Source organism: Hylobates moloch, unplaced genomic scaffold (assembly GCF_009828535.3).
Source record: "Hylobates moloch isolate HMO894 unplaced genomic scaffold, HMol_V3 SCAFFOLD_5, whole genome shotgun sequence".
NCBI classification, from domain to species: domain Eukaryota; kingdom Metazoa; phylum Chordata; class Mammalia; order Primates; family Hylobatidae; genus Hylobates; species Hylobates moloch.
In genome coordinates this window covers 87,452,818-87,466,251 of record NW_026652280.1, presented here as the reverse complement: position 1 = coordinate 87,466,251, position 13,434 = coordinate 87,452,818, and the positions used below count along the sequence as shown (strand labels likewise).

General features: G+C 39.7%; 1 protein-coding gene across 14 annotated transcripts in view; it reads right to left on the bottom strand.

Moving 5' to 3' along the window:
• The window catches only part of PPP6R3 (protein phosphatase 6 regulatory subunit 3), a 159,836-nt gene that overhangs the window by 48,505 nt on the left and 97,897 nt on the right, over positions 1-13,434 (bottom strand). For all 14 annotated transcript variants that reach the window (XM_032153703.2, XM_058439023.1, XM_032153700.2 and 11 more), the window contains 2 exons: positions 12,346-12,459; positions 2,401-2,530 (listed from right to left, as the gene is read on the bottom strand). In XM_032153703.2, the coding sequence (XP_032009594.1) occupies positions 2,401-2,530; positions 12,346-12,459 (244 nt within the window). The remainder of the gene's footprint in view (positions 1-2,400; positions 2,531-12,345; positions 12,460-13,434) is intronic.

Sequence of the window (13,434 nt, the reverse complement as noted above, 5' to 3'; positions counted from 1 at the left end):
ACCAAGCAGGAAAAAGGAAAAAAAAGCAAGGAATTTCCCTGAACCATAAATTTTATAAGAAATCAAGTGTCTCCCTGCCTCAACATTCCAAGCTGTCATGAGAAGAAAGCAGAAGGCTACAGAATACCCCAGGAAAAAGTACAGTATTTCAAAATCTGACCAGAAATCTAAACTAAAAGAAGTTATGGCCAGGCACAGTAGCTCATGCCTATAATCCCAGCACTTTGGGAGGCCAAGGCAGGTGGATCGCTTGAACCCAAGAGTTTGAGACCAGCCTGGGCAACATGGTGAGACCCTGTCTCTACAAAAAATACAAAAATTAGCCAGGCATGGTGATGCACACCTGTAGTACCAGTTACTCAGGAAGATGAGGTGGGAGAATCACCTGGGCCCGCGGAAGTTGAGGCTGCAGTGAGCTGTGATTGTGCCACTGCACTCCAGCCTGAGCAAGAGTGAGACACTGTCTCAAAAAAATAAAAAAAGGAAGAAGGAAGAAAAAACAAGGAGGAGGAAGGAGAAGGAGGAAGGAGGAGAAGGAAGAAAGAGGAAGAAAGAAGAAGACGTAGTAGTAGTAGTAGTAGTAGTAGCAGCAGCAGCAGCAGCCGTGGTGGTGGTGGTGGTAGTAGTTGCTACAAGTGGTTTTGGAATACGATCCTCAGTCTGAGCCAAATCTGTGATAAAAATGCAAATTCAGACGTTGTCTCTGGATCACAAACCTGAAATGCGATCAATCTAAACCTGTCCTTGTCCATCAACAGGAGTTTCTACAGTCTGAAATTACAAAAGATAGAAGCAGAACATTTCCTAACTTTAGAAGTCTGAGAAGCAAGGGTGGCACCTAACAGCCTAGGTCAGGCTGCCCTTTCTGCCCCTCCCCATCCACATCAGCAGCCTGGCTCCCATCCTCCCGAGGACTGACAGAGCTGTAAGGCCCACAGTTCTGCTCTCTATGGAAAACAGCTCTAATTGGCAGGCTTTGTAAAAAAACTTCATGGATCTACTTACAGAAACATCATACAGTAAAACCAGGTGCAAACGGCACTCCGAGACAGACATATCATACAGTAAAAACAGGTGCAAACGGAACTCACTCAGTTCTTGGAGTAACAGAGAAGTCCAAACAAGACACTGCCTTACTTTTGAATCGGGGCCCAGAACCAGATGCCACCTGTTTGTCCACCCAGAAAGAAGACGGGTGGGCCACCTAAGACACAGGTCAGGCCCTTCCTTACACACCTTCTTCCCTGTCAGATCCTTCTCCCACCTCCGTCTTCCACTTGTGATGTTCTCTCCTCTTCTAAATCTTTTCTTTTTCTTTCCTTACTCTGTTTTTCTTCCCAGGACTGGCATGAAGGATGCCACTGACCATCATTGTCAAACACCAACAGAGGCACTTTCCCTAAGGGCAAGCACCAACACTATGATCCACATCCAACACAGGCTGAATGCAGATAAGATGTGGCTGGAATGGAACCAGCGGAATAACGCAAACTGTGAGCGCAGTGATGGAACCACGACCTGCTCACCGATGGCATCAGGTATCTGAAAAGATGATCTGGAGCTGAACTAGACTCCCTTGGTTATATAAGTTATCCTGTGCTCCCCCAACTCCAAATAGTTAAATAAACAGAAAACTTCTCATTTACAAGTGAGAAACTAGTATTCTAAATTCCCAATAACTCGCACAGTAGATAACCACAGAGATACACCAGATTCAATGACATAGGGCAGAAAAAAAAAGGAAACTTAAGAACTGTTGCTGGGAACAGAACTCACACAGAACTGAATCTTCCACCCTAGACTCCAAAAGCAAGTGATTCTTACCCTAATCTAAATCTGTGCCAATCCAAGGGGCGAAAGAACACCATTTATAGACTGCTGACAAAACTCTTGTGGGTCTTCACTGAGGAAACAGTCATTTAAAATTAGCACATGGGAGGCTCTGTACTGAAAAACCCCCAAGTCATATTCTCTTCAAATTGTATACTAACTTCAACCTACTCTTTCTTAAATAAGGTCGACTATACATCAGACATACACTGCTCCAACTCTGAGTAAGAAAACACAATTTCAAAGATCCGTTTCTGAAAGATTAGCTTTTCCTGAAACATTCAAAAATAATATGCTACAAGAAGAAAATTCTTTTTTCTTTATTGGCATGTAAGTACCCAAGAATTTACAGAAGAATGAAAAGGTAAACTTCCTAAACAGATCAATATTTTGTTTATTTCTCCATTCTCCACTCAAAAGCAGTAAAAATCACTGGCAGTGTTACCTTTTCACTCACTTTGTACATGCAGACCACAGCCAGTTCTGCCACTCCTAAGGCCCGTACACATCCGAATGACTGTTTCAACCAAATTACTGGCTGGGCAGCCATGCTTAAGATAGCTCCCCTACCTTGGGTGGCTCCAGCAAGAGTTCATGAAAAGATCCAAGTCTTCCTCTGATGGCTTCTAGAACACTCTTGTTTACTGAACAAGCTGAATGGCTCATGCCTGGTGGGCAGATCTCTATATGGCCTTCAAATCTTGAAACAAAGCAAGGTAATTTTAGTTATTATAATTTCAGAACAAATCATTCAAGGTTATCAACCATGTATGTCTTTACTTAATGATTATATAATAATGATTGTATCAACATTTCTGGCTGCAGGAAAAAAGGCTAGGAAGAAAGCATAATGAGGCAGATAAGAGGGTTAATAAAACCTCCATGAGGCTCAGCCTCTATAACCTGCAACCCAAACAGCTACAGTATCGGGTAAGAAATTACATGTGATTTCTTCCCATTCTAAACCTTCTAAGTCTTCATAACTACTATACAATAACAAATCTCTAAGTGACCAGAAAATTTGGAAAGCGAAAGGGATCCAACCTCTGGATTATAGGGCACCCCACATTGCCTGCTAGTTTGGGGTGTTATTAATGAACAGGCCTATACTTGTTCCATACAGTTTTTCTTAGATAATCAACATTATTTCCTATTTAAAAGGTTTAAAATTATTCTACATAAAGCTCAATCTATACTCATTATAACCTACTTCTTACAGGAAAACAATTACAGGTAGAATGAGAATTGGGTAAATACTCAAGGATAAGAATGCTGGGTGACATTATAAATGTTTAACTTTCTAAGAACTGACAAACATTTCTATGAAGTGGCTGTATCACTTTCCATTCCCAACAGTAATGTGTGTGACTTCCAGTTGCCCTGCATACTGCACTGAGTACTGTCTATTCTGTTTGTCTGGTTTAGCTAAGTAGTGGGCTGAATGATGCTCTCCTACACAAAACATACGTCCACATCCTAATACGTAGGGCCTGCAAATGTCACCTTGTTTGGAAAAAAGATCTTTGAAGATGAAATTAATTAAAGGTCTTGAGATGAAAGATTATCCTAGATTATCCAGGTGGGCCTTAAATGCCATCATAACTATGCTTGGAAGAGAGAAGAGGCAAGACAGACACACAGAGGGGAAGGCAATGTAAAGAGGATGCAGAGGGGTCACAAGCCAAGGAATGCCAAGAACTACTAGAAGCTGGAAGAGGAATGCTTTAGTACCTCTGAAAGGAATCCAGCACCACCAACACCTTGATCTTAGACTTCTAGGACTCAGAACTGTGAGAGGATAAATTACTGTTTTGTTGTTGTTGTCTCCTGGGCTCAAGTGATCCTCCTTCCTCAGCCTCCTACGTAGCTGGGACTAAAGGCACATGCCACCGTGCCTGGCTTTATTTTTTGGTAGAGATGGGGCCTTCTCAAGTGATCCTCCCGCCTCAGCCTCCCAAAGTGCTAGGCATGAGCCACCACATCCAGCCTAGGTATTCTTCATATACCTGGATGTAAGTCTTTTCTCACATGATATCAATATTTTCTGGCAGTCTGTGGCCTATCTTTTAATTTTCTTAACAGAGTCTCAGAGTAGAATTTTAAAATTTTAGTGTAGTCTGAGTTGTCAACTTCTGTTTTATGAATTGGGTTTTGGCAATGTATCTAAACAATCTGTACATAACTCTTGAGACAAAGATTTTCTCCTGTTTTCTTCTAGAACTACTAGTTTTATGTATAGTTCTATCATCCACTTTGAGTTAATTTTTGCATAATCTGCAAAATACATATCAAAGTCCAACTTTTTGCATAGAATACCTAACCATTCAGGACTATTTATTGAAAACGCTGTCCTTTCTCCGTTGAACTGCCCCCATGCCTCTGTCAAAAACCACCTGATCATGGGGATGGGTCTACTTCTGGACTCTGCTCTGTCCCAGTGATCTGTATGTCTATTCTTTCACCACACTGTCCTGATTGCTGTCACTTTGTATTAAGTCTCAAAATCAGAGTGTGAGTCCTTTTCTCTTGCAAAATTGTTTTGGCTACTGTACTTACTTTGATTCTCGTGCAAGTTTTAGAATTCACTTGTTGATTTTCTAAAAAATCCTGTTTAGATTTTGTTTGGAATTGCATTGAATCTGCAGGTCCATTTGGGGAGAAGCGACATCTTAACAATACTGAGTCTTCTAGTCCATGAACAGAGTATTTCTCTCCATTTATGTAGGTCATCTTTGATTTCATCAATATTCTGTAGTTTTGGGGCATTAAACCTTGCACACATTTTGTTAGGTTTGTATCTTAGTATTTCCTTTTCTCCATGCTATAAAAAATAATACTTTGAAAAAATTTCAAATTCCAATTGCTCATTCCTAGTACACAGAAATGCAATTAATTTTTGAGCGTTGACTTCATACTTGCAATCTTGCTAAATGTATTTGTTAGTTCTAGGAGTATGGGTTTTTTTTTTCCCTTTAATGTTCTTTAGGATATTCTACAAAGACAATCCTGACATGTGTGAACAGATGCAGTCTGACATCACCCCTTCCCCTCTGAATGTCTTTTCTTTCTTTCCTGCCTTACTATTTGCCTGGACCTCCAGCACGGCTTGAATAGGAGTGGTGACGGTGAATATGCCTGTTATGTTCCCCAGTTTTAAAGAAAATCACTCAGTCTTTAACTATTAATAACTATGTTAGTTATGGGATTTTTAAAAGAGGGCTTGGCCAGGCACTATGACTCAAGCCTGTAATTCTGACGCTTTAGGAGGCCAAGATGGGAGAATCACCTAGGGCCAGGAGTTCAAGACTAGCCTGGGCAACATAGACTCCATCACTACAAAACATAAAAAAAATCTGGCTGGACATGATGGCTTGTGCCTGTAGTCCTAGCTACTTCAGGAGGCTAAAGTGGGAGGATCACTTAGGCCCAGGAGATGTAGTCAACAGTAAGCTATGATTGTGTCACTGCACTCCAGTCTGAATGGCAGACTTTATCTGAAAAAATATAAATAAAATGAAAGAGGGCTTTATCAGCTTTCATCCAAGTTCCCTTCTATTACTAATCTGCTGAGATGTTTTATCATAAAGGAATTTAACAAAATGATGGTTTTTCTTCAATGATCTGATGTGATCAGATCTGCTGTCTGTTGATGCGAAGATTTTTGAAGGATGAATGAGCCTTGCATTCCCAAGACAAACCATACTTTGTTATGATATATATTATCCTTACAATATACTGTTAGACTTGATACACTCATATTTTCTTGAGGAATTTTACATTTCAGCGCTTGTGGCATCTTGTTACTTGCAGTCGGCCCTCTGTATCCACAGGTTCTGTGTCCACTGACTCAATTAACTGTAAATCAAAAATATTCAGAGAAAGCTGGGCGAGGTGGTTCACCTAGTCCCAATGACTTAAGAGGCTGAGGCGGAAGGATCATTAGAGCCCAGGTATTCAAGGCCAGCCTGGGCAATACAGTGAGACTGCATCTCTAAAAAAAGGTGGAAAAAAACGCCAAACAAAAAATAATACTATTTAAAATAATGAAACAGCATAACATATATCATTTACATTGTATTAGGTATAAGTAATCCAGAGATGATTTAAAGTACACTGGAGGATATGTGTAGGTTACATGCAAATACTATGCCATTTATATGAGACTTGAGCAACCGCAGATTTTGTCATGCATGGGAGTCCTAGAACCAATCCTCAGCAGATACAGAGGAACAAATATAGTTTTTGTTCCCATGATTTTGTGTAGTTTAGTCTAGTTTCAAAGTGATGCTGGCTACATAAAATGAGTTGGAAAGAGTTCCCTCTTCTGTATTCTGACAGAGTTCTTCCATCTTTGGTAGACTTCACCAATGGAGCCTATCTAGGCCAGGAGTTTTCTTTGTGAAGGTTTTAAATATAAGTTCAATTTCTTCAACTGATATGGGGCTGCTCATGCTACCTATTTCTTCTTGAGTGATCTTTGGCAATTATTTCCTCTAAGGAAGTTGTCCATCACATATAAACTGCTAAATCTGTTTAATGCATTGTTTGTAGTATTCTCTTATTATTCATCTGAAGTCCACAGGCAACAGTGTTAAAGTCCATAGGACACAGTCATTCCTATTATTTGTAATTTGTCTCTTCTACTTTTTTCCTAAGCGGGATGGAAGTTTATCAATTTTATTGATTTTTTTCAAAGAACAAGCTTTCAGTTTCACTGATTTTCTGTATGATTTTTCTCATTTCAAGTCCACTGACTTTTGCTCTGAATTTTATTATTTCTTTCCTTCTGTTTGCCTTGGGTTTAATTTGTCCTGCCTTTACCTTTAATTTATAAGGTAGGAGCTTAGATCATTGACACACATTCTTTCTTCTTTTCTAATATAACCATTTAATGTTATAAATTTCCTTCTACTGCTTTAACTGCATTCCACAAATTCTGACAAATCCTATTTCCATTATCACTTAGTTCAAAATACTTTCTCATTTTCCTTGTCATTTCCTTTATGACACTTGGATTATTTAGCAGTGTGTTAATTTTCAAGTATTTGAGGCTATTTCAGAAATCTTTTTTATTGATTTCTAGTTTAAACATAGAATAGTCGAAATACAAATGTTATGTGATTCTTATTATTTTAAATTTATTAAATTTGTTTTATGATGAGAAACTGGTCTCATTATCTATCAGCAAATTGTCTGTCTCCTCAAAATTCCAATGTTGAAATCCTAACTCCCAATATGATGATCTTAGGAAATGGGGCCCTCAGGAGGTAATTAGGTCATGAGGGTAGAGCCCTCTAAATGGAGTAAGTATCCTTATCAGAAGAAACAGAGTTTGCTTCCTCTCTCTCTCTGCCACAAGAAGACATATTAAGGTAGTGGCTAACTGAAAACCAGGAGGGAAGCCTTCACCAGACACTGGATCTGCCAGTGCCTTGATGTTGGACTTCTCAGTCTCCAGAACTGTAAGAAATAAATGTTGTTTAAAGCCACCTAGTCTATGGCAGTTTTTTATAGCAGCCTGAGCTAAGACACTTGGTAAGTTTCACGTACACCTGAAAAGAATGTGCATTCTGCCGTTGCTAGGGGAGTGTTCTACAAGTCTCGGTTAGGTCAAGCTGATTGCTAGCATTAAGTCTTCTGCATTTTTAATGTCGTTCTGTCTAAATGTTCTGTCGACTTCTATAGAATAATTTTATATATACACAAAAAACGATGGTACAGAGTTCCCATATAAGCCACACAGTTTCTTTACCCATTAACACATTAGTATTGTACATGTCACAATTAATGAACCAATATCAATACATAAAATGCATACTTTATGTAGATATCCTTAGTTTTTAACCTAATGTCTTTTCTCTGTTCCAGATTTCCATCCACGATACACATTATATTTAGTTGTCAAGTCTCCTTAGCCTCTTCTTGGCTGTAACAGACTTTGTTTTTATCCTACCTTCACAGTTTCGAGTACCGGTCAGGTATTTTGCAGAATGTCCCTTGATTGGAACATTCTGGAGTTTTTCTCATGGTTATGGTTTTTTGAGAGGAAGACTACATGGGTAAAGTGTGATCTTTAATACATCATATCAAGAGTATATGCTGTCAGCATAACATCACTGGCTGTTGGCTTTTCTTCTGGGACAGGGTTTCACTCTGTCGTCCAGGCTAGGTGCAGTGGAGTAATCACAGCTCACTGCAGCCTTGAACTCCTGGCTTAAGCGATCCTCTCACCTCAGTCACCCAAACTGCTGGAGTTTCAGGCGTGAGCCAATGAGTTTGGCTCTAGTAATTAACTGAATATCTGGCTGAGGTAGTGTTTGCCAGGTTTTTCCACTGTGAAGTTACATTTTTAATTCTCTTTTTTCCATACTGTACTCTTTAGAAGGAATTATGCACAGCCCACACTTAAGGAGTAGAGAGTTCTATTCTACCTCCTTGAAGTGCCTACGTAACCTATTTGGAATTCTTCTACATGGGAGATCTGTCTACTTTTACCCGTTTATATATGTATAATTTGGGCTTTAACACAAAATGACTTTATTACGCAACTTATTCTGGCTTTGACCATTGGAAACTCTATTTAGTTGGCTCCAGTGTCCCAGTGACATATGCCATCATTTGGGGGTTTTAATTTTTTTTTTTTTTAATTTTGAGGATTTCCTTATTTTCTGGTACTATAAGTTGTTCTAGACTTATATATTTCTTGCCCTGGTCACAGAACCAGCCAATTCTCTGAGGAGCTCTGGTTCCTTTTATTGGAGAACAGTAATAGAAACCCAGATTCTGGGCACTTGCATTTGTTCCTGGAGGCGTGTCATTATTTCTGGGACTTCTCAGCTCATAAGTATCTTTTTTGTTTAACTCTTCATATTTTGGTATGGATAATTTCTAAGGTCCTATGATGATTCTCTCCTCAACTATGTCAACTAAGCCCAAAGTCATTCTTCATTTCTGCGTTTTTCACTTCTACCACTTCCATAGGCTCTTCCATCTCTCTGCTAACATTCTTCATCTATTCATATATTTTCCACTTTTCCCACAAGTCTTTAACATAATCATATTTATATTTAAATTATCTGACAGTTCCAACATTTTTTATTCTATTTCTATTGACTGCTTTTTCCCTTGACAGTTTGTTGGCGTCTTTATCTTGTTTCTTGTAATTTTGGGTTGATAGGTGGACATCTTACATAAAATAGCAGAAACTGATGTAAATAGCATTTATGTAAGAATGAACATGTCTCTTTTCTAGGTCTTAAGTGTGGGGATTTGAATCAATCTAGTCATCTGCTGAGCAAGGTTTGGGCTTTGTTGTTACTATGATTTCTTAAGGTGCACTAAGGACTTTAAGTCCATCTCGAGTTATTTGGTGTTTATGGCTAAGGCCAGTTTGCCAGGTGTCTCTCAGTGGCTGCTCTGCCCATCAGCTGAGGTCCTCTCTTTAAACTTGCTCCTGTGCCTCACAAGAGGCTCCTCCCCCCCACGCTAGCCTTTCCTCCACAGCAGTGCTATCACTGGGTCACGAGAGGTCTGGTGGAGAGGGAAAAGATGCGGGTGCTGTCACTGGGTCACGAGAGGTCTGGTGGAAAAGGAAAGGATGTGGGAAGCCTCTGCTTTGTTCCACCTCAGTCTCAGGCAGTTGAGTGTCCCCAGGTCTAGGGTTGGGGCCTTCTCAGTGATCCTGCTCTTACCCTCGTGGTAGGGTATTCTCTAATGGTCTGGATCCAGAACGTATTCCCACTTCTAGGATAGTAGGGGATAGAGGGTTTTTATTGCTAACCTGTTCTCAGTGGCTTAAGAGTTTTGTTCAGTAGGGGCAAGAATAGAGAAGGATCCTGGAGGGGTAGTGTGTATTTCCCCCAAGGGCTGCTCCTCCATTCCTCAGGCCAAAACTACAATGAAACCCTTCTCTAGCCTCTCCCCTGCCATTAGTATTTCTTGTCCAGAAGGGCCTGCAAGTGTATGTCTGGGACTGTCAGGGTCCCTTGTGTCTGGGACTGTCAGAGTTTCCTTACTCTTTGACCTTTAAGATGCTCTGAAAGTTACATGACCTACTGTTATTCTATTACATTTATTTAAAACCATACTGAACTATAATTTTACTGAGATGAACTTACAGTGCATGAGAATGTACCTCAACTGCCCCAGTATAAGAACTGTAATATGTACTAATTTACACTTTTCTCCTTATTTCTTGAGTTCTGTTAAAATAATCTGGAACTCCTTTCATTTTTCAATATTTGACTTATTTCAATTATTTTTTCTTAACATTTAAACTTCTTAATAATATTGTCACATCCCTACCCATTTCTTGATCATAATTTACCAATATGTTCTCTTAAGTTCTTCATTCTTATTTTTCTGGTTGGCTTTAATAAAGTCTATCTTCAAGTAATTTTATCTCATCAACAGTACACAGATGAAACACTGAGTCCTAAAATGCTAAAAAAAAAAAAAAAAAAAAAAAAAAAACCTCTTTTGCCCTCACACATCAACAGAAATGTTTCAGGCTCAGAATCCTGCACTCTTGTTGTTCAGTTATTTATTTGGCTTCACAAAGGAGGCATCTGGCAGTCTGACTGGCTTCATAGGTAGCCCATTTTTTCTTATCCAGATACTTCTAAGATTTATTCTTTATCCTCAGAATTCAGAAATCTTATCAGTATAGAGGTAAGATCTGAGTCCTATTTTATTTCTTTTTTATGTGACAGAGTCTCGCTCTGTTGCCCACGCTAGAGTGCAGTGGCACGATCTTGGCTCACTGCAACCTCCGCTTCCCAGGTTCAAGCGATTCTCATGCTTTGGCCTCCCGAGTAGCTGGGATTACAGGTGCACGCCACCACGACCAGCTAATTTTTGTATTTTTAATACAGACAGGGTTTCACCATATTGGCCAGGCTGGTCTCAAACTCCTGGCCTTAAATGATCTGCCCGCCTCGGCCTCCCAAAATGCCGGGATTACAGGTGTGAGCCACTGCGCCCGGCCCTGAGTCCTATTTTAAAACTTAAATCTTGCTTGGTATTTGGTAAACCTTTTCTGGTTTTAGGACAAGTTCCTCTGGTCAGAAATTTCCCTTTATTATTTCTTGTATTGTTATTAACTTTGTTTGCTCTTTAAGTTGTACATTTATGTGTTTTTCACTTCCACATGCAAAAATTTATGCTGTTTTTCCCTCATTTGTTTCTCAAGTCATATGAACCTCACAGCACCACTGAATGTGTTTTTAAACCACTTTCAAGAGATGATGTGATGGCCTTGTAGCATGCAAGAGAGTACTATACCGCTGGGGTAGGAAGAAAGTACTATACCGCTGGGGAAGGAAGAGGGCACTGTACCGCTGGGGTAGGAAGAGGGCACTGTACTGCTGGGGAAGGAAGAGGGCACTGTACCGCTGGGGTAGGAAGAGGGCACTGTACCGCTGGGGTAGGAAGAGGGCACTGTACCGCTGGGGTAGGAAGATGGTACTGATTTTCCTAGAAAGACACAGGTAGGCAAACAACCCCCAAACTACAACATACTTGAAGCAGTGCCATCACACTGCCCTTCCATTAGTATTGACCAAAGATTAGGCAAAGCAGCAACAGAGATCAGGAATTGGGGAAGCAGGGGTTGGTTGGTAAGGTTATCTTCACTATTTTGCTAGAAACCAAAATTACACCGCTAAAAGTAAATCCAGAAACCTGAATGGCTGAAGTTTCATATGCTAAGGATGGACTCTGTCCCTTGCTTAATGAATGAATTTTGGGGTAAAAAATACAAAATTCCAACCTCTACATCACATAATCCCGGAAAACTTATACATACCTCTTCAGATTCTCATGCTCTAAGAGCAGTCAGAAAACTCTGATAATGAGTAAATCTGCACTGGACATAAATTATAAAGAATAACACGACACACATTAAATGGCTGGTCCAGGGGCGAAGGCCACACATGGGAAAAGCAAGACTTTATTTCTGATTATAAAACATGTAGAAGAAATTTGTCCTTAAAGGCTCAAGCCACCTGCCCATGCATTTTAAGACAGCCTCAACTGAAGTGCCCTCAAATGTGAAACCCAGGAAAACACCACCTGAAGGCCTAAGTATCTGCAGAAAGGAATGAAAGGAATCACAAGACAGAGAGACGTTCTGGATGGCCAGGAGAGCTACCCACTGACCAGGAACACCTATTTTCAATTATCATGAGCAAAAATAAGCTTCTCTGTTTTTCAGCCATTATACATGTTTTTGATTATAGCATTTATTACAGTAGCATTTTCCTACCACTACAAAAAAAAATATGACTAGAGTCTAAATACTGCCAATAAATAGTGTCACCAAAACATGATTTTCAACTGCATCCCTATATGTGGTATTCATATAAAACTAGGCTATGGTTTATACAGTAGAAGAAGAATCAGCAACTGCAATTCAAAGGTACGCTATTACAGCTTATCCACCAAGAATGTAACTCTTAACTTAAATCTGAAAGCAAAACAACACAATTCATTTTGTAAGATATAAGAAAAGCTTACGTTGGTCGTCGTGTCTCAAGTAAAGTCAGCAATATCTGGATTGCACTGACTATGGCTGGTTCATTTTTCTCCTTGTGGAAAATATTTGATAGAAGCTGCTCTATAATTTCTTGCCTAGGGAAACAAATCAATAATCACTAACTGCAGTATCACTTATCACCAACAACTTCAGAAAAAAAGACGACGGCACAAGACAAGCGTCACTGAAGAGTTCAATCATACTTGGGCGTATTTGTTTTACTATTTTATTTCTATATACTTATTAAAGTAGGCAATTGATCCTATTTATAAATTACACACACGCACACGCATGCACACACAAACACACTCACTCACTCACCCTTCTATCTCTTTCCCTCAGCAAAATAACCTGGGCCATGCTTGTCTTTGTGAATTTTGTTGACAGCCAACAGAATCTCAAGACAAAGTCACCTCCTACTCAAACCAAGACTCTGATGATGATGATGATGACTGGGGTTGGGGGTGGCAGGAAGACATAGAACCTTTCACCCTCACTAAAGAAGGGAAAACGTTCAGAAAGGCTAATTAGAACCCATGAATGTTTTCCCACAAAACCATAAATGTGTAATTAGCAAAGATCTAAAACAGAAAAAAGAAAACATCAGTTGTTGCATTTTACTCTACAAATAAAATTTGAAAAAGCAAAATAAAATGGCAGCAACGAAATAAATGTGACTAAATTAAATGTCCAAAAAGCATTATCTGCAGGCTCTTTCCATTACACTTCCCTCATATACATAATAAGATAACAATTAACATAAACCAGTTCGTTGAATTTATGTGAACATTCTCAAGGAAAACTTTAGTTTCTTAGCCTCTCAGTAATTTTTGAAATCCATGTGAATTAAGAAATGGAGGCCAGGTGCAGTGGCTCACGCCTGTAATCCCCGCACTTTGGGAGGCCGAGGCAGGCGGATCACAAGGTCAGAAGTTCGAGACCAGCCTGACCAACACGGTGAAACCCCATTTCTACTAAAAAACACAAAAATTAGCCGGGCGTGGTGGTACACGCCTGTCATCCCAGCTACTCAGAAGGCTGAGGCAGGAGAATCGCTTGAACCCGGCAGG